General features: G+C 38.3%; 1 protein-coding gene across 1 annotated transcript in view; it reads right to left on the bottom strand.

Annotated features, from left to right (window-relative positions):
- Positions 1–240: 240 nt before the first annotated feature.
- Positions 241–22,028, bottom strand: part of TERB1 (telomere repeat binding bouquet formation protein 1) — a 48,604-nt gene continuing 26,816 nt past the window's right edge. The window contains exons 12-18 of the mRNA XM_035025046.1: positions 20,957–21,114; positions 13,096–13,445; positions 11,195–11,259; positions 10,787–10,882; positions 4,705–4,854; positions 4,337–4,402; positions 241–474 (exon numbers count right to left, since the gene is read on the bottom strand). Of these exons, the coding sequence (XP_034880937.1) occupies positions 287–474; positions 4,337–4,402; positions 4,705–4,854; positions 10,787–10,882; positions 11,195–11,259; positions 13,096–13,445; positions 20,957–21,114 (1,073 nt within the window). The 3' untranslated portion in view covers positions 241–286. The remainder of the gene's footprint in view (positions 475–4,336; positions 4,403–4,704; positions 4,855–10,786; positions 10,883–11,194; positions 11,260–13,095; positions 13,446–20,956; positions 21,115–22,028) is intronic.

The following is a 22,028-nucleotide window of genomic DNA, read 5'->3' as shown; positions in this document are numbered from 1 at the left end:
TGACCTGTGTTCCTTGAGCTTAAGGAAAAATAAAAGCATATTCCTAAATGAATGTTTGACCTTATAAAGGAATTTTGTCTTACTAATCTACACATTAAAAATGTATTGTTTTAGAAATTACTTTAATAATTCGATGAGACAAAGCGTCACAAAAAGTATGTAATTAGAACAGTATTCCTGTTTTTAGATTCCCTGCTTCATGAGCGTTTAGAAGAGTATTTTAAATTGTGTTTTCTCAAGGCATTGTATTTTAAGAGTTCAAACTAAAAACTGACAGGTATTCCGATCAAGGAGCTGCACACTTGGGACGTTTGGTCAGCTTGTGGTATTTGTGAGCAAGGTCCACAGCCTTCCGTCCTTGCTGAAAGGGGAAAGACCACAAAATTAAATTCCAATGATTTCCCATTTTCTTAACTCCATTGAAAAGGTAATTTACTTCTTCTTCAGTAAAGTTTTTACGAATTCTTCTTTTTTCTGTAATTAAGAATAATTGTAGAATATATTAGTACTTGCTGAAAAAAGGGATCTTCTTGAGACCCAAATAAGTGCTTAACTTATTCTAAGGATATGAACTATATAGTGAGAAAGCTTCATGCCTGCACTACTCATCATAGAGAAATCCATGTCAATTTAAAAACTGAGTGCCTACTATGAAGCTAGGCCTTATCACTCTGAATTCTTCAATAACTGTAACTTAATCCTATTGTAATAATACTTGCAACACCTTTCAATCAAGAAACACAAGAATTTATAAACATTTGACTGTTAATTCTCTCAACATTCCTGTGAGGACAATTAACAAACAGCTTACCTATCTTACAGATACAGTCTTCCCAAAGGGCTCCATTACTTCATAGAATAAAAAAGAATATCAACACTTGTTACTTTAATTAACAGGCTTGATAAATATTTTTAAAGAATAAGGGTCTTTTGAAATTCATTTTTAAAAAACACATTCACTACCTATATGGGTGTTCAGCTTGATTAAAACTCAAAAAACAGGCTGCACAAAGGGGGAAGGAAGTTTTCAACTATCTGGCTTTTAGGGATACTTTCTACAAAAGAAAGAATAAACAGTTGGTGTTAAAAACATAAATATCTTCTGGTGATGATTACTAGGAAATAGTTTTCTTTTAAACTTTTTCATTCATTGCTAATTCATGTTATCATTGTAGATAGATGCTGATATGGAGGGCTTTTTTTGTATTCACACTTAAGGCTACTATTTACTTTAGGAGAACTTGAAATAGTTGTGCTGGGAAAACCTTAGAAAATCTTGCCCTTGCAGGTCAAGACTGTTAGCCATTTGTCTAGCTCTCCTAAGACAGGAGCCATAGTTCAGATCTTTTAAAACAGAAATAAAAATCCTATCAGAAGGCTGAGAAATCAATAAAAATAATGTCTGATTATTACTTAATGGTATTACTTAGAATGCAAGATCCATGAAGGTAAGAATTTTTGTCTGTTTTGGTCACTATCATATCCCAAGGCCTAAAACAGTACCTGACACATAGGAGAGGATCAATAAATACTTGTTGGAAGAAAAAACTTATTGGTAAAAAGTGTTTCAAAACTTATCAATGGGGGGGCGCCTGGGTGGCTCAGTTGGTTAAGCGACTGCCTTCGGCTCAGGTCATGATCCTGGAGTCCCGGGATCGAGTCCCGCATCGGGCTCCCTGCTCGGCAGGGAGTCTGCTTCTCCCTCTGACCCTCCTCCCTCTCATGCTCTCTGTCTCTCATTCTCTCTCTCGCAAATAAATAAAAAATTTAAAAAAAATTAAAAAAAAAAAACAAACTTATTAATGGGGGCGCTTGGGTGGCTCAGCCAGTTAAGCATCTGCCTTTGGCTCAGCATGATCCCAGGGTCCTGGGATAGAGCCCCACATCTCCCGCTCCCTCTGCTGCTCCCCCTGCTTGTGCTTTCTCTCTTTCTCTCAAATAAATAAATAAAATCTTTAAAAACAAAAAACAAAAAAAACTTATCAAAGACGTTACTCTTCACTTTTGGGTCTCCTGGAAAACTACTGTTATCCAAGAAATACATGATTTCAACTTCACTTGCTAAATGATTTGAACTCATAATCAGGACAGGACAGGTTATTATAACGTTCAGGACACAGGCATCTGGAAGTTGTTCACAGCCAATTCCCACTTTTCTAATGAAGCTGCCATCTCACGGACTCCTACATCTGTGCCCAATTCCTCAAAGTTTACTGCAGCTGAATACGGGGCAGCCTAGAAGGAGGAAGCAGCTCTACCCCACAGGGCTCCCTTCTGTGACTTCTTTAGTGCTCTTCTTAATATTGATCGGGTATTAGGAAAGAATAGGGGAAACAAGGCAAGAAGGTTCAATTCTAGAAACCCTTATTTTTCAAACCCTCTCAAGATACCAGTCCATTCTGAACGAGAGCCAAGGCTCTTTAAATGCTGAGATGCTGCAATGGTCTCTTCTCAAAAGAATGGTTTCAAATTTGAATGTAACCTACAGCCAAACAAATGGTCATAAATGTCTTTCAAAAAGAAAGGGAAATCAAGGGGGGAAAATGGCAACATATCCAAAATTCCTAGCCTGCTTGTGAAAGAGGTTTGTAAGACCAATCTACTCCACACCTCCTCAAGATGTCTTTATAAATTCTAAAAAAAAGCAGGCCAAATTATTAACTATTTGTTTTTAGCTAAAGGAATTCTAACCTACAAAAAAGATGTATGTATTTATGAGCTGGACATCACTTAATAGTATTTAGGATCCCTCTGTATAATCAATGTATAACCATAATTATGTACATTTCATGAGGCTGTGCAAATGAGTTTACTATGTAAAATGATTATAGGATATTTTTAGTTGTTATATATTTGCTTTTAAGTCATGTTGTTGAAAAAAATCCATTATTAACTTGATGCCAACTCCTTGTCAAAAGCAAGTTTTCCAAGTGCAACATGTTTCTATGGAAAAGTTACCATTAAAAAAAAAACAATAAAAAAAATAAATTAATTAAAAAAAAAAGTTACCATTCTCTAACAGTTTCTACAGGAAATATTTCAAAAAAGTGGGCTGCCCTATAGGAGTACTGTACATAATTTTATTTTGCATGCAGAACTTTTAACTTAGAAAAAGATCCAGATATAAAAAGTTAATTCAAGGGGCACCTGGCTGGCTCAGTCAGTAGAGCATGTGACTCTTGATCTCGGGGTTTTAAGTTCAAGCCCCACATTGGATGTAGAGACTACTTAAAAAAAAAAAAATCTTTTTTTTTTTTTTTTTTAAGATTTTATTTGTCAGAGAGAGTGAGAGTGCACAAGCAGGGGGAGAAGCAGGGAGACGGAGAAGCAGGCTCCCCGCTGAGCAGGGAGCCTGATGTGGGGCTTGATCCCAGACCTGAGATCATGACCCGAGCTGAAGGCAGACGGTCAACCAACTGAGCCACCCAGGTAACCTCCTCCCCAAAATCTTAAAAAAGTAAATTTGAAACTTCTTTTAAGGCTTTGGAAGTGAAAATGGCCAATTAAAAGTATATGGCAGAATGTTTCCATATGTATCAAGTCTAAATATCTTTGCAATAAATAACAGAATAACTCTATAGATACCACTAAATTCCAGGTTATTTTGACAAGTAAGGTTATTCAACTGCTTATTCTTACTCTTCAGGCATTAATTCCATATGAAGAGAATACAGTGATAACATTCTTTAAGTCTCTGTAATAAATTTGGAATGGTTATAAACCTGAAATGTTAACCCGTAGTTAAATAAAAATTCTCATAAATTAACTCATCACTTAAGAAGTATTTTGATTTTTAAGCAGGGTTCTATGTGTCTCTTCAATTCTGATGGTGTGAAGTGCTGTAGTTATGAACCTAAACCCTTTGCAAAATCTCTCTGAGGCACTTATACATAGGAGAATAATTTTGTTCTTAAAATAGAAATGTGATCGAGAGGATAGAACAGGGGCTTCTGAAGAAAGACAGGCTTGCATTTGAATGTAAGCTCTGCCATTTGCCAACTCATTGTACCTTAAAGTGGGAATAAAATAAAACCTACCTTATAATAATATTATTATAAGAATTAAAGGAAATGTCTGTAGTACACCTAACATACAGGAAGTGCTTAATAAATGTTAGTTTCCTCCTGCTTCTTCCCCAGCTGGCAAGCAATGGGTGAGAAAGCAACATGAGAAGGAAAGTGAGAAGCCTCTTTTCTTAGGACCTATGGCCTTCATCAAAGCCAAGGATTATCATTTAAGAACCATTAATGATGAGACTGAGAACAATCCTTCAGCTGTCCTCTTTTTCTCAGAACTATATGCAATTTAGGTTTATTTAAAAATTAAATATATTAACTTATTTCTCCAGAGGTAGAAGATTCACCACTGAGTTGTCGTCTTCTACGTGGGGTCAGCAGAATTTCTGAAAAATACAGAAAACATTTAGGATACTTAGAGTATCAATCTGAGTAAGAGCACATCAATTCCATTAATATGGTATCCCCCCCCCCACCGCTCTAATGGGAATTCTTAGATGGATTAGGAAGAATTTTTAAACTACCAGAGACTAAATCTGTTCCCTGGGTACATCTTAAAACACTGGTTGCTCAGAGACATTTTCTTTTCAACATTTTGCCCTCTAGCTTTTTAATATATTTAATGTTCTAGATCACAGTTCAGAAGGCATAGTCATAATTACAGTTTCAAAGCTGCGGAATTAATTACTTTTGTTACAGATAAGTGATTTCCTTAGTTCACTTTTATATCTGTCTTCAGCTTCCACAATGACTTTATGACGATCACATTGGTATGGGCAAGAGTGCAAGAGCTTGCTAAAATTTCGGCTATTCAGAGATTTTCCTACTGCTATGCAACCTAAAAGAAAACAAATTAAAGTGATATATAGATGTTACAAAATATCTAATAACAAAAATCTGTGAAAGCAAATATCTTTATGATGGTAACTGAAATCAGGAACTTAATTATAAATATGTCAAGAAGCTCAGTCATAGGAGAGATTAAAGACAACAGATACAATACAGTGAAATAAGTGTTACAATAGAGGTGTGAACAGTTAGGTTGATATATAAACAGACCACCTAGCTTGGTTCTGAGTAGGAGTCACTATTAGGAAAGCTATCCAAAACAAGTGACCCTTATGCCTGGTTGTCTTTTTCCCCCCAGTGTTTTATTATGGAAAATTTTAAACACACAAGAGTAAGGGAAAAAGAACTTCCACATATCCATCATTCACCTTCAGTAATTATTAAGTCATGCTCAGTCATATTTTGCCTACAACCCACTTACTCTGCTCTGCCCCCCATGTATACACTGGATTATGGAGGCTGGAATTGGCATTAAAGTATCATTTCATCTGTAAATACTTCATATGCAACCCTAACAGAAAAGGGCTTCTTTTTCAAACACACAAAACCATTATCAAGCCTAAAAAAATTATGCCTAATATAATCTAATATCCAGTGTTCAAATTTCCCCATCATTTCAAAACTTTCTTTTTACAGTTAATTTGTTTAAACCATGATCCAAAGAAGTTCCATCATTACATTCAGTTGAAATGTCTCTTGAGTTTCTTTTAATCTATCAATTCTCCTCTCTTCCTCCTTGTCATTTACTTGATGTAAACACTGGGTCATTTGTACTATGGAGCTACTCAAAGGCTAGGTTTTCTTGATTTTATCCTAGTTAGATGCTTTAAAATGTTCCTGTGTGTCCAATAAACTAGTAATTAGATCTGGATGATTGATAAGATTCAGATTCAATTTTTTTTAAGATTTATCTTATTTTTAAAGATTTTATTTGAGAGAGAGCAAGTAAGTGAAGGAATACGAGTGGGGGGAGGGGCAGAGGGAGAGGGACAAGCAGACTCCCTGCTGAGCAGGGAGCCAGATGCGGGGCTCGATCCCAAGACCCTGAGATCATGACCTGAACCAAAGGCAGACACTTAACTGAAGGCAGACGCTTAACCGACTGAACCACTCAAGCACCCTTATTTTATTTTAGAGAGAGGGAGAAAGAAAGAGAGGGAGCAGGGGGAGGGGCCAGGGGAGAATTTCCAAGCAGACTTCCTGCCAAGCACGGAGCCTGACATGGGGCTTGATCCCATGACCCTGAAATCATGACCCAAGCAGAAACCAAGAGTTGGATGCTCAACCAACTGAGCCACCCAGGTGCTCAGATTCAATTGTTTTTAGTAGAATTCCTCACAGGCAGGATTGAGAACTTCTTTCTGCATCATATTAAGAGGTACAGAAAGTCTTTTTTTAATGTTAAGATTGATCAGTAGGTTCAGATGACGTTAGCCACTTCCATCCATTATAAAGTTCCCCAACTACCAGTCACCTAATGTTATTAGTGGCCCACTCCTAAAGGACTAGAAGTTAGCCAGGAAGAAAGCTGGCTGAGATAAGGACATTTCAAGTACAATGAACATGTGCAAAAGCCTAAAAAAGTGAAAAGGCACAGCATGGTCAGAGAATTATAGGTACTTTGGTGTGGCTAGAGAGAAATGTGGGAGGAAAGCTGAAGCTAGTGAAGGTTGCAGGGGGCCAGATAAGAATGTCTTTTTTTTTTTTTTTTTTTTAAGATTTTATTTATTTATTTGACAGAGAGAGAGCACAAGTAGGCAGAGTGAGGGGCGCCTGGGTGGCTCAGTTGGTTAAGCGACTGCCTTCGGCTCAGGTCATGATCCCAGAGTCCTGGGATCGAGTCCCACATCGGGCTCCCAGCTCAGCAGGGAGCCTGCTTCTCCCTCTGACCCTATCCCCTCTCATGCTGTTTCTCTCTCTCTGTCAAATAAATAAATAAACAAAAATCTTTAAAAAGTAGGCAGAGTGACAGGCAGATGGAGAGGGAGAAACAGGCTCCCCGCCAAGCAGGGAGCCGGATGCAGGGCTCGATCCCAAGACCCCAGGACCATGACCCGAGCCGAAAGCAGCCGCCCAACGGACTGAGCCACCCAGGCGCCCCAAGATAAGAATGTCTTGAAAGCCATACTAAGTATTAACTATCTTCAAGTCAGTGCGGAGGAACTAAAGGATATTTATTAAGCAAGGAAATGATTTTCATTTGTCTCATAGAAAGCTTAGGCGAAGGTAAGAGGATCAGTTGAGGGGTTACTTCAATAGTCCAGAATATAAATGAGGGGATTCTGAAACAGGACATTTAGAGGGAGAATGTTAAGATTTCTGAGGTAAAAACTGGTGAATGAGGAGCTGCTGGGGTAAGGGAAAAGCTTAGGATAATTCTTAAGTAATCTGATAGTTGATTGAATGACAAAGTTTGGAATAAGCATGGCAAATTTCTGGAAGACTTAAAGAGAACAAATATGCAATAAAATTTAACAAGTGGAAGCAGAACAAAATTCCACAAAAAGCCAGGCAGAGAGTTTGAGTCACTGAGTTACAGAGAAGCACTGAGGGTTCTTTTAGCTTGATGACATGATAAAAAGCACATGTTAGAGAAGTTAACAGCAACATGAACATTATAGTTGGGGGTTGGTGAGACTTCAAACTGCAAGACTGTTAGAAAGTTGGTTTAACTGAGCATGAAGCAAAAAGCGCCTCTGTGGGAATGAAAGAACCAAATTTGACAGACTAGAAATAGGAGATGTAAAGAGAAAAAATGGTTATAGATAATTGAAATCTGGAAGGCCAGAAGAATAGTAACAACACTAACAGAAATGGAGTGGAAAAAAAAAAAAAAGAAATGGAGTGGCTGGAGGGAAGGCAATTTAACGAGGAGGAAGATGCTGTTTTAAATACATCAAGCTTCAAGTAAAAACACGATACTTAAGTGAGTATGTCCTGGATACAGCTGGAAATGGAGGAATGAGGCTATAACCAGTTCAAAGTAGAAGCCAAGTATAGAGATAACAAATTTGAAATCATCAGTAAAATGATAGCTGATGCCACAGAAGTAAATGTTGCCACCGTGTTGAGAAAGTGCTACAGATTATGTCTGGGGGAAATATCTGTAGAAATTTGGCAAGAAGAGAAAGATAAAGTAATAAAGGTGATAAAATGGAGTGGTTTTTAGAGTTCTTGAAGGATTGAGATCGATTCATCTTTGATACTCACGCCTGCCATAGAAGAAACACTCCCTGAGTATCTGTGAAATAAATGAATCATCATTGAAGAAAGGAACTAGGAGAGAACCATCTCAAACAAAGTAAGGGATGAAAGGAAGTTAACAGTAATAGAGCATCCACTCTGCCCTCTGAAATGCGTCAGACCAGAGGTTCCCAAACTTTCCCACTTCATGGCATCCTTAAGTTCTTGGTGATTTTTTATGGCACCCCTGGGCCAAAAGAAATACTGATTTGCCTGTTAAGTCCAAAACAACTTAATAAATATTTATGTTCTAATAACTTAGTAGCCACTTGAAAAAATACACCTAAATTGAAATAACACGGGCACCTGGGCGGCCGAGTTGATTGGGCCTCTGACTCTTGATTTCAGCTCAGGTCAGGATCTTAGGGTCGTGGGATCGAGCCCCGCGTTGGGCTCCACACGTAGCACAGAGTGTGCATGTCCCTCTCCCTCTGCTCCTCCCCCTCTCGTACGTGCGCTCTCTCTCCCTCTCTCAAATAAATAAGTAAATAAAATTAGGGGCGCCTGGGTAGCTCAATCCGTTAAGCATCTGCCTTCAGCTCAGGTCATGATCCCAGGGTCCTGGGATCCAGCCCCATTTCGGGTTCCCTGCTCAGCAGTGAGTCTGCTTGCCCCTCTTCCTTTGCCCCTCCCCCCACTCATGCTTGCTCGTGCTCTCTCTCAAATAAATAAAATCTTTTTAAAAAAAAATTTTAAAAAAGAAAATAGTATTTAGATTCCATTCTTATTAATCACAATTATTTCTAATGGGATATGTGCACCTACTAGGTACAGCACAACTCCTCAAACCTTGGAATCTGACATTGCCACCCTCATTTCCTGTTCCATACTATTTTCATGTGGTGCTTGCTTTTTTTTTTTTAAAGATTTTATTTATTTATTTGAGAGAGAGAGAATGAGAGAGAGCAAGCACATGAGAGGGGGGGAGGGTCAGAGGGAGAAGCAGACTCCCTGCCGAGCAGGGAGCCTGATGCGGGACTCGATCCAGGGACTCCAGGATCACGACCTGAGCCACCCAGGCGCCCCTGGTGCTTGCTTTTTATCACAACCACTGAAAGCCCAGCTCCACAAAGACGACATCATCACAAGGAATGTAGTGCAATCTAACGCTGAAACTGTAAACGACTTTGAGCTAGTAGTGCCTGTGGTATCCAAAAGATGTTGACTATTTTGTGTTTCACTTAAAATTTAAAGTATTGTGTAGTGCCTTGTGAGTTCAATGCACACCTCCAGGGAGCCTGGGTGGACGATCTGGGAAGTTTGTCTTTAAACTACTGAGAGGAGGGCGCCTGGGTGGCTCAGTTGGTTAAGCGACTGCCTTCGGCTCAGGTCATGATCCTGGAGTCCCGGGATCGAGTCCCGCATCGGGCTCCCTGCTCGGCAGGGAGTCTGCTTCTCCCTCTGACCCTCCCCCCTCTCATGCTCTATCTCATTCTCTCTCTCAAATAAATAAATAAAATCTTTAAAAAATAAAAAATAAAAAAATAAACTACTGAGAGGAGAGGATTTCAAGGAAGGGCAGTCAGCAGCACAGAGATACTAGAGAGGATAAAAATTTTTTAAAAAGTCTTCGGTTTTGGCAGGAAAAAAAGAGACTTCAGGAAATCTTTAACATTTAAGTTTAGTAGAATGGCAATAAAAGGAGCCAGAGTGCAGGGAGTTAAGAAGGGCATTCATACCATGAAAGAGAAAGGAGAAAGAGCAGGCTGTCTGGTAATAAATGATGAAAGAAAGAGGGGATGAATACTTGAAGAGATAGCAAATCACATCAAGTATTTAATACTTTTTCCCTCTTTTTAAAATTTTTATTTACTTAAGTAATCTCTAAACACAACGTGGGGCTCAAACACACAACCCTGAGATCAAGAGCCGCATGCTCCTCCAAATGAGTCAGCCAGGAGCCCTTAGCTTTTTCTTTTTTAGATGAAGAGAAATGAACATAGTTTAAGGTGGGCCAAAAGGGGTTAATGAATAGAAAGGTAATGAAAAGAAAGATTTCACAAGTATTAAAGTGAGGAGGAAAAAAGAGATGGGATTCAGATGATGTAGCTAATTTTAGAGTAATAGAGACAAACTCTACATTCAAGACTAAAGAATAGTGTTATTTCAAGCCTACTATAGAATAGCCTCAATTTTGTCCATAGAGCAGAGAGTGACACTAAAAGAGGAAATATCAGGGTATGGAGGAGAAGGGGCTGGGTTAAGCATTGTGGGTTAAGCATTGTGGCACATTTACAGGAGACTTGCAGAAAAAATAAAATAATGGGGCGTGGAACACTAGAAACATTTACACATTAAATATAGACATAAAAATAGATACTGTTTAATATTTAATGTCTTATGTTTAGAGCATTATCCAGAATACATACCTATTGGCTCTCTGAAAATATAAAAAATGTTTACCTTACTCAGAAAAGTTAAACTTGTAGATGGTATTGTTGACAAAAATAGAATAATAAAGTAATAAAGTATTAGATGTGGTGATTCATATAAATAAATATTGGAAGCACAGGCTAATGCAGATAGGTATTGATTTGAGTGTTTTATGATATTCCAGATTGTTATTTTTCCAAAGGAAATGAAGTTTAAATCACACAGGCAGAACTACTACAAATCCTAGTTAACTAATTTCATACAAAGTTTTAATTGCAAAACAAATGTAATTAAAGAATATTTACCTGAGCATCTATACTTTAACATTTTGGAATGATTGTCAGTTGCTAGAAAACTGATGACTTCTTTATTTATTATATCTGAACATAATGTAAATGGATCTGGAAAAAAAAAACTGCAACACGTAAGATTCTTCTGATTGATGAAAATGCCCTGACATTTACACGATATATTAATTCTCAAGATTTTCATAAACTTTAGCACAGTACAACATATCCAGTCACCCTAGTAGATAAACAGAAAGGTTCTGGTTATCAGTAAAAGGTGACTGAGGCACTTAAACCACCAGAAAGAGAGTCAAAGGTGTGGCTCATATGTTAAGAGGGCAAATATACCAATGTACATTTTTAGCTATATTATCCACCTAAATATGTTTTCTTAAAAAATCAAAGAAGAAATATTTTTAATCATACCTGTTACTGGTAACTGCTGCTTTCTATTTTTGACAACGGGAATTGGATGTTTAAAAATATGGTCACTAAAAGAAAACAGACACCAGATATTTAAAAGTAAACATAGTGGGGGCGCCTGGGTGGCTTAGTTGGGTAAGCGACTGCCTTCGGCTCAGGTCATGATCCTGGAGTCCCGGGATTGAGTCCTGCATCGGGCTCCCTGCTCGGCAGGGAGTCTGCTTCTCCCTCTGACCCTCCTCCCTCTCATGCTCTCTGTATCTCATTCTGTCTCAAATAAGTAAATAAAATCTTTAAAAAAATAAAAAAATAAAAAATAAAAATAAACATAGTGTTTGGTGTGTGGACAAATGTTTCTGTAGGCAGTGGTGCAATTCTGGGTGTTTGGCAGGCAGAAGGAGATGGAACCAGGGTCTACCAAAGTCTATCAAATTCTGCCCAAGTAGTGTTTGTAATGGTTATAGCCTCCTTTCCAAAAATGGAGTTAAATAAGATTCCAGGGGCGCCTGGGTGGCTTAGTCGGTTGAGCATTTGCCTTGGGCTCAGATCATGATCCCAGAGTCCAGGGATCGAACTCCACGTCTAACTCCCTCTGCCCTTCACCCTGATCATTCTCGTCCTCTTTCTCTCAAATAAGTAAATAAAATCTTTAAAAAAAACCCAAAAACCTACAAGACTCCAAAGGGCAATAATACTGATGCCAGCAGAAACATGGGGGAAAAGTTATAAAAGAGGAAAACATGGGACACCTGCCTGGCTCGGTTGGTAGAGCATGAGACTCTTGATCTCAGGGTCATGGGTTCGAGCCCCACACTGGGTATAGAGATTACTGAAATAAATAAATAAACTTAAAAAAAGAAAAAGGAAAACAGGAAGGAATGAGGCGGAAAAAAAAAGGAGAGAACAGAATCAGAGAGCAAGAAGGCTGGCCCAAGAACGTATCTCAATGCTTTCCAATTCCATATCCCTGAGAAATCAAGTTAAATTGACATCAAGAATGGTTTTGCAAAGGAAAAAAGGGGTGATGATGATGTAATCCATCTCCCTAATATCCTGTTCACCCTGCAACCTTCCCAGAATATAGCAGCATACTCTTCAGTTTCCCTCCTGGCACAGTAACCATCAGAGGAGAGAACACAAGTAAGGGTTTAAGAAACACTACAATCCCAGGTCTGGCCCCACAAGCTACCTGAGGGAGAAAGGACATCAACTGGAGGTGAGGTGCAAGGAACAAGTGAAAAGGCAAGCCTAAGCCAGATTTTCATCACACACTATTCCCTTTTATCAAATTAAATTTAAAAACTGGTTTTTGCTACATTGCTAATGGATTATCAATGTACACACTGTTACTTCAGGTATAGCATTTCAGGTTAACTTTTCTGAGTATCTTTTCTAAAATTCAAATCTGATGTCACTCAATTTAAAATCCTCAATGGCTCCCATGCCCTATGAGGGAAAACCAAAAATCCTGAGTATGACATGCAAGGCCTTAGATGAACTGGCCTATACCTCCCCAACCAAACTCCCTTCTCAACATTTCCATTTAGGCTCCTCCCAAGACCATGTTTTTTGTTTTGTTTTGGTTTTGGTTTTTTAAAGATTTTATTTATTTATTTGACAGAGAGAGAGAGAGAGACAGCGTGAGGGGGGACACAAGTAGGGGGGGTGGGAGAGGGAGAAGCAGGCTTCCAACTGAGCAGGGAGCCTGATGCAGGGCTCGATCCCAGGACCCCAAGCTCATGACCTGAGCCGAAGGCAGTCGCTTAACCAACTGAGCCACCCAGGCGCCCCAAGACCATGTTTTATCATTTCTATATCCCAGGGCTTAACAGTGTGGCACATAGTACTGCACAAAAAATACTTGAATAAATACATAAAAGTTAGAAACAATTATTAAACTATACCTTGATTGAGAAACAGAATTCTTTTTTTCAAAAGTTGTTCCTTCATGTAAGTTTTGATTATAGCTTGAAATGGCTTTACATAAAGTCTTACTTTGCCCACTCTCCCTATAACAAGCATTAACTGGATTTGCACTCTTTAACAGGGTTTTCATTTGGTGATCATTTGTACATGCTGAAGACAGAACTCCATGGGACTGATAACTCTGAAGTTTTCTCGACTGCCTTTTATCTTTATCTTCTGCCGTAGGACCTCTGCCAATACTATCTGCATGGAGGTGTTTCAATGTATTTTGAATATTTATGTTCATAGATGAAACATTATCCTTATCTTTTTCTCTTTGTATTTTTTCCTATAATATAAAAATGACAAGTAAATAATCTCAAGATAATCCATTTGCTTTATAGTCCAATTTACACTCCCTTTAAATAATGTAGGAAAAGTTCATGATTAGCCAAAGAATATACATAATAAAAGGGACAGTTTACATTAGAAGAAAAGGGAATATATTTAATAGATAATCTGGGGACAACTGGATAGTCACCTGGGGAAAAAAATAAATTGGATCCCTATCTCAGAATTTACACAAAAATGAAGTCAAAATGAGCTAAATATTGTCATGTAAAAAATGCAATGTTATGTTTTAAAAGAAAACATAGTATTTTAACACTGTTAAGAGGAAGAAGACCTTTCCAAATATCACAAAGAATCAATAAATCATAAAAGAAAAAAACCAAAAATACTTTTTCAAGGTTTTGCTACAGACCAGAACAATGTGGGTGGGTAGGGGAGGAACTCAGAAGAAAAAAAGGTCAGAAGTCAAATGATAATCAACCCATATAGAAAGAATATGTATAAGTCATATCTTTTTTTTTTTTTTAAGATTTTATTTATTTATTTGAGAGAGAGAATGAGATAGAGAGAGCATGAGAGGGAGGAGGGTCAGAGGGAGAAACAGACTCCCTGCTGAGCAGGGAGCCTGATGTGGGACTCGATCCCAGGACTCCAGGATCATGACCTGAGCCGAAGGCAGTCGCTTAACCAACTGAGCCACCCAGGCGCCCCATGTAAGTCATATCTTGAGGTATGATTTTTTCTTTTTTTTTTTTTTTAAGATTTTATTTATTTATTTGAGAGAGAGAGAGAGACAGAGAGCATGAGAGGGAGGAGGGTCAGAGGGAGAAGCAGACTCCCTGCCGAGCAGGGAGCCCGATGCGGGACTCGATCCCGGGACTCCAGGATCATGACCTGAGCCGAAGGCAGTCGCTTAACCAACTGAGCCACCCAGGCACCCGACGTATGATTTTTTTCTATTAACATTTATAAAAAGCTACTACAATGAAATATGAACAAGATTAACAATAGTGTAGAAAAACAGGAAAAGGAGATGAACAGTTAACAGGAAAGAAAATATAAATAGCTCTTAAACATATGAAAAAACGCCCCATCCCATTTGCAATAAGAGAAATGCACAATAAAACCACACTGAGACAGCATTCATCTAGGACACTGGCAAAGATCAAAAGGATACAGGGAAACATTCTCATACAAGTGGGAGTATAAATTGTACAACCTCTGTGGAGAAATAATTTGACAGTATCTTTCATAATAAAACCTGTGCATATCTTCAAAAAAATCCTATAGGTATACTTGTGTAAAGGTAAGCATATCTTACTTTTATGTGCAAGTACTCAGGTGAGTGCAAAATGTTAATGTTATTACAAACAGTGTTTGTAATAGCTAAAAGTTGGAAATAACCTAAATGTTCATAAGAAAGAGAGCTATCATATCCACCAATAGACTACCGCAACCGCAAATAAAGAATAAAGCAGGTGCCTGGCAGGCTCAGTTGGTAGAACATGCAACTCTTGATCCCACATCGTGAGTTTAAGCCCCACGTTGGGCTTGGAGCCTATTTAAAAAAAAATTTTTTTTTTTTTAGGGGCTCCTGGGTGGCTCAGTTGGTTGGGCATCCGACTCTTGATTTCAGCTCTGGTGGTTATCTCAGGGTCCTGAGATTGAGCCCTGGGTAGGCCCCACTTAGCAGGGAATCTGTTTGGGATTCTCTCCCTCTCTTTCTGCCCCTCCCCCCAACACTTTCTCTTTCTCTAAAATAATAAAAATTTTTAAAGATTTTCTTTATTTATTTGAGATAGAGCAAGAATGAGAGAGAAAGAGAGAGCGGGCACAGGTATGCACACAAGTGGGGGTGGAGGGGCAGGGGCGCACAAGAGTGGGGGTGAAGAGGCAGAAGGAGAGGGAGAAGCCGGTTCTCCACTGAGCAGGGAGCCCGATGCAGGACTCGATTCCAGGACCCTGGGATCATGACCTGAGTCAAAGGCAGATGCTTAACAGACTGAGCCACCCAGGCGCCACTAAAAATTTTTTTTAAATAAAGAGAGGTAAGTAAATAAGCAAACAAACAAACAATGAGGGCTTCCGGTAAAGATGATGAATTTAACACCTTAATTTTTAGTCCTGAGTCCAGTGGAGTAAACCAACTGAAGAACAGTTTTCAAAAAGGCATAAACCCACAAGAAGGAGAAATGAAAGAAGAAATAAAGGTAACCCAAGTTTGGAAATTGGAAAGCAGGTAGGTGAATGATAACCTACTTAGCAGTCTTAATAAAGCTGAATCCAAAGCTGACAATGGGAAAAGCTAAGAAACTACCTAGGATGGGCTGCCAAACTCTCAAAAGACTGAGGAATTGGAGGTGCTGGAACCTCTAGAAGATGGGGCTTAAAAATAGGAAAACTGGATGAAAGTCTGTTTAAGAAATAGTTGGATTACAGGGGTGCCTGGGTGACTCAGTCAGTTGAGTATCCAACTCTTGATCTCAGCTCAGGTCTTGATCTCAGGGTTGTGAGTTCAGACCCAACACTGGGCTCCAGGATGAGCATGGAGCCTACTTAAAAAAAAAAAAAAAAGAAAAAATAGTAGTCGCATTATTAGATCTCGACCCCCCTATTTATGCACACTTAACAGGCAGTTGACTGACACCAGAAGGTCCTCTCCTTCCCCAAGGTTGAAAGTTCAATCTCTGGAAGGGATAGAACAGTTTCTATACTGGAGGACACCAAACAAGGCTGAAGGCAGAACACTATTTAAGAAACAAATCTAAGCAAATATTCACATACTGAATACTAAGACCCACAAGCTTTCTTCTCCCATTTTGATTCCAGAAAACTGGTTGACAATCTCTAGGCAGGAGATTAGACGTTGGAGGTTCTCCCCAAAAACGACTCATCTAACTGATCCTATGAGAATCCATAATCAACAAATTTTCAGAAAGACTTTCAGTATCTGACTCTTAAATATGAGTAGCAACCAAAGACCACCAGAAATATGAAGAAAGCTAGAGACCAAGGAAAAAGGGGGGGGGAGGGAAGGAGAGAGACAGAAAGCAAGCAAGTAAGCAAATAGGCAAGCAAACTCAGAGGAAAAAGATGGAGTAGGAAGAAAAAAATTTTTTTTTAAGATTTATTTGAGAGAGGAAGGGAGAGAGTGAGAGACAGAGTGTGCCCATAAGCAAGGGGAGGGGCAGAGGGAGAGGGAGACAAGCAGTCTCCCCGCTCAGCATGGAGCCTAATGTGGGGCTTGATTCTAGGACCCTAAGATCATGACCTAGCCCAAATCAAGAGTTGGATGCTCAACCGAATGAGCCACCCAGGTGCCCCAGAAGAAAAAAAAAATTTTAATGAAAATTATCACTGAGGGGCACCTGGGTGGCTCAGTTGGTTAAGTGGCCTTCTCTTGGTTTTGATTCAGGTCATGATCTCAGGATCTTGGGATCGAGCCCTGCATCATCGGGCTCTGGGCTCAGTGGGGAGACTGCTTCTCTGCCTCTCTTTCCCTCTCCCTCTGCTCATACTCTCTCCTTCAAATAAATAGGTAAAAATTAAAAAAAAAAAAGAAAATTATCATTGATATATTTAAGAGAAGAACGCCAATGATGTCTTAAGTCCATGAAATAAGAGTAAGATTTAAATGGAGTAAAAAAGAGGCTTTGGTAACTACAAATATGAAAGCAGAAGTGAAAAACATATTTGTTTAAAAAGTAAATATGAGGTGCCTGGGTGGCTCAGTTGTTAAGCATCTGCCTTTGGCTCAGGTCATGATCCCAGGGTCCCGGATCAAGCCCCGCCATCGGGCTCCCTGCTTAGCAGGGAGTCTGCTTCTCCCTCTCACACTCCCCTGCTTGTGTTCCCTCTCTCGCTGTGTCTCTCTCTGTCAAATAAATAGATAAAATCTTTAAAAAAAATAAAATAAAAAGTAAATATGAGAACACTTCCTAAAATGTAGAAAAAAGAGGATGACATGGACTCCAGGAAACAGGGAATCAAACTAGGAAGGATAAAAAGAGCATTATGAGATGATAGTAAAGGAGTATCCCAGGGTAACAGTTGTATACTTGGCCTACAGGGTGTATTAGTTATTAATTTATTGCTCCTCAACTCCCAACCCAACCTTCTTTGCCCTACATTGTAAAACTGAAACTAGGCTCAATGGACTGCTATTCTATGACTAGCAATGATGTTAGTCTCTGTTATTAGCAAGTGCTGGAAGGACAATACAAGACTGCAAGAGAAAGAAGGGACTTTTTCTCCTTTTGGTGTTCTGTTGTTTGAGTGGTGGCAAATGGAAGTAGATAACTGAGAGAGGTTCGTAATTTCTTTAAGGTATAACTGTCCAGTGATTCCACTCCTAGGTATTTACCCAAGAGAAATGAAAATGTAAATTTCACACAAAGAAGTACAAACCAATGTTCACAGCAACATTATTCATAGTGGCCAAGATCTAGAAGCAATCCAAATATCCATCAACTGGTGAATAAACAAGTTGCAGTACATTCATACTGTGGAATATTCAGTCCACAATAAAAAGGAGCAAATATTAATAAAACAACATTGATGAATCTCAAATACATTACACATTAAGTAAAAGAAGTCAAACACAAAAGATTATATAATATATAATTCCACTTATGTGAAATTATAGAAAAAGAAAACTAGTGACAGAAAACACATCAATGACTGCCTGGGCCTGAAGATGGGGACTGGGACTGTCTACAAAAGGACACAAGGAAACATTTTAGGGTGAATGAACTGTTCTATCTTAATTGTCATGATAGTTATGCAGCAGTATAAAATTATCATAACTCAAACCGTATATTTAAAATGTGTGATTATCACTGTATGTAAATAATCTTACTAAAAAATATTTCAGAAAAATGATTGTTTAAAGCAAAAATAATATTACTGAACAGTTTGTAACAATGTAGCAGTAAAATAATACATGGCAACAACAGCACAAAGAACAAATGGAAATGTATAATACACATGAGTGGAATATTATTAGTTGAATATAGACCATGATCAGTTAAAGATGTATAGTATAAACCCTAAAGCAACCACTTAAAAAAACAGGAATGTTTAGCCAATAATCTAAGGTGAGCTACAATTTTTAAAATAATATAAATGAAGAAAGGAGAGTAGAAAAAAAGGAACAAAGAACAAATGGTACAAGTAGGAAAAAAGTAGCAATATGGTAGACTTAAACCCAAACATACCAATACTTACATTAAACATAAATGAAGAAGTGATCACATCAATTAAAAACTAGAAACTGTCACACAGGATAAAAAAAGACCAAACTATATGCTGTCTACAAGAAACCCATGCTAACTATAAAGACACAGATTACAAGTAAAGAATATTTCCATCAGGGGGCGCTTGGGTGGCTCAGTCGTTAAGCATCTGCCTTCAGCTCAGGTCATGATCCCAGGGTCCTGGGATCAAGCCCCGCATCAGGCTCCCTGCTCAGCAGCGAGTCTACTTCTCCTTCTCCCACTCCCCCCTGCTTGTGTTCCCTCTCTTGCTGTGTCTCTCTGTCAAATAAATAAATAAAATCTGTAAAAAAAAAAAAAGGAGTATGTCCATCAAGGAATGGATAAACAAAATGTGATATATATCCACTCAATGGAAAATTATTTGGTCATAAAAAGGAATGAAGTGCTGATACATGCTAAAACATGAATGAGTGTTGAAAATACGCTAAGTGAAAGAAGCCCGTCACAAAAGATCACATATTACATAATTCCATTCATATGAAATGTCCAGAATAGGCAAATCTATAGATATACAAAGAAGATTGTGCATGGCTGGGAATGGGGGATGCAGGGAAATAGCTAAAGGGTACAGAATTTCTTTCTGAGGTGATGAAAATATTCTAAAATTGACTATAGTTGCACATATCTGTAAATACACTAAACACTACTGAATTGCATACTTAAAATGGGCAAATTGTATGGTATATGAAATATATCAATAAAATATCAATAAAGCTTTTTTAAAAGGAATGAAATACTGATATAAACATGCATAAGCCTTGCAAACATTATGCTAAATGAAAGAAGCTAGTCACAAAAGCCCACATATTATATGATTCTTTATATAAGAAGTCTAGAATAGGCAAATATATAGAGACAGAAAATAGTTTAGTGCTTGCCTAGGCTGGGGAGGTGGGGAGAATGGATGGGGGAAATAGGAAGGCTGACTGCTAAAATGTATGGGATTTCTTTGGGGGATGATAAAAATATTCTAAGATTGATTGTGGTAATGGTTGCACAATTCTGTGAGTATACTAAAAACCAATGAAACGTCTTTAAACAGGTCAATTGAATCAAATGTGATTTACATCTCAATAAAGCTGTTACATACACACACACGTAGCAGGATGTTTATTCTAGAGTTGTCTACACTGGTGACAGAATGAATATAATCTGAATGTCCCTCAACAAAAGACTAGTTAAATAAATTTATGATCATCTATAATAATGAATATTAGTCATTTAAAAGAATGAAATTACTATACTATTATACTAAGTTGAGCACTATGCTTTTATTTTTATAAATGCATGCACAGGGGTGCCTCGGTGGCTCAGTCAGTTGAGCATCCAACTCTTGACCTCAGTTCAGGTCTTGATCTCAGGGTCATGAGTTCAAGCCCTGTGTTGGGCTCCACAGTGGGCTTGGAGCCTACTTAAAAAATAAAAGTAAAAATGCATGCACATACAAAGACACAAAGCGTACATTCACAGAAAAAATAGTGAAATGTGCATATACACATACATATACATATATGTAAAGAGAGGGATTATTATTTCTCCATCCTTTTTCTTTTTTCTTTCTTTCTTTTTTTTTTTTTGATTTTATTTATTTGACAGAGAGAGACACAGTGAGAGAGGGAACACAAGCAGGGGGAGTGGGAGAGGGAGAAGCAGGCTCCCCGTCGAGCAGGGAGCCCGATGCGGGGCTCGATCCCAGGACCCCAGGACCACAACCCGAGCCAAAGGCAGATGCTTAACGACTGAGCCACCCAGGCACCCCTCCATCCTTTTTCTAATTCTTATTATGCAAACGTTAGATCTCTATCTTCCATGTCTCTTATTTTTTCAGTCATCATTTCCACCTTTTAAAAATCTTTTTTTCCCTATGTTCTAAGATGGTTACTCAAGTATCAACTGAATTTTAAATTTGAAACCATTAAAATCTGGGGCACCTGGGTGGCTCAGTCGGTTAAGCGTAAGACTTGATTTTAATTCAGGTCATGATCTCCTGGGTAAAGGGATTGAGCCCTGTGTCAGGCTCCAAGCTCAGATGGGAGTCTGCTTGAGATTCTCCCTCTCCCTCTGCCCCTCCCCCCACTCACAAGCTCACTCTTTCTCTCACTAGAATAAATCTTTTTAAAAAAACATTGAAATATAAAAAATAGCTTAGCAAGAAAAATCTTTTACCCTCCAACCTCTACTGTAGAAAAATACTTGAAAAAAGTTCTATATTCCTTGAAACAAAAAGGCCAACCTCATTTCTTTCTCTTTCAAGCTGTTCTATTCTGTGTAGAATTTCCTTTGCTTTCTTCCAGTACTCTTCAAGGCTCTTCTCTTTCATATTTACGTCTTTCAATTGTTCTTCATTTTCATCAAAAGAGTATTCTCCTAGACTTAGAGATAATTTCTCAGCTTTGTAATATGGGAAAAAATAATGAATTTATCCATTACTAGAACTGTTTTTTTTTACACTTTAAATATAATTTTAACACTTTAAATAAGGACTACTTCATACCCCACACCCTCTTCTCTAAATTTTGCCCATGCAGACTATCTTATTTGTCTAGGTGGTACTGAAAATAAATGGAAAGCAAGTACTTGGCAGAAGCCCAAGCCCCAGTCATAAGTTAGACTTTACTCTATCAGAGGAGTATAGGAGAAAGAACATCATGAAAATACATTATGCCAGGCACATAAACATCCCCAAGTATGTGGATACCAGTTTTAGGTTTGTTTTTTTTTTTTTTTAACAGTTTTCATAACGCAGTTCTTTCCTTTAATCTTTTAAGTTTACTTTTTACATATTTCAGCAGCAATTCTTCTTCCACAAAGACCAATTCAATGGCCATATCATTTCTTCCATACATGCTCCCTCCTATCATAGGGTCTTTGTGCCTCACCATTGCTTATGGCTGACCTAGTTAACACTATACATTCAGATCTCAGCTCAAGAATCACTTCCTCCGACAAATAATACATTATATGTTAAAAAAAAAAAAAAGTAGCAAGGGAAAAATGAAGGGGGGGAAATCAGAGGGGGAGACGAACCATGACAGACTATAGACTCTGAGAAACAAACTGAGGGTTCTAGAGGGGAAGGGGTGGGGGGATGGGTTAGCCTGGTGATGGGTATTAAACAGGGCACGTATTGAATGGAGCACTGGGTGTTATATGCAAACAATGAATCATGGAACACTACATCAAAAAATAAATAAATAGAGAGAGAAAAAAAAAAAGAATGTCTAATGGAAAAAAGAAAAAAAAAAAAAAAAAGAATCACTTCCTCCGAAGCCTTTTCCGCTCCAAGTCTAGGTCACAGTCTTTTG

The sequence above is a fragment of the Mirounga leonina genome, unplaced genomic scaffold, assembly GCF_011800145.1.
Source record: "Mirounga leonina isolate KUSES-001 unplaced genomic scaffold, KU_Mleo_1.0 Mir_180, whole genome shotgun sequence".
NCBI lineage: Eukaryota > Metazoa > Chordata > Mammalia > Carnivora > Phocidae > Mirounga > Mirounga leonina.
The sequence above is the reverse complement of the archived record's forward strand: the minus strand, read 5'-3'. Positions and strand labels throughout refer to the sequence as shown.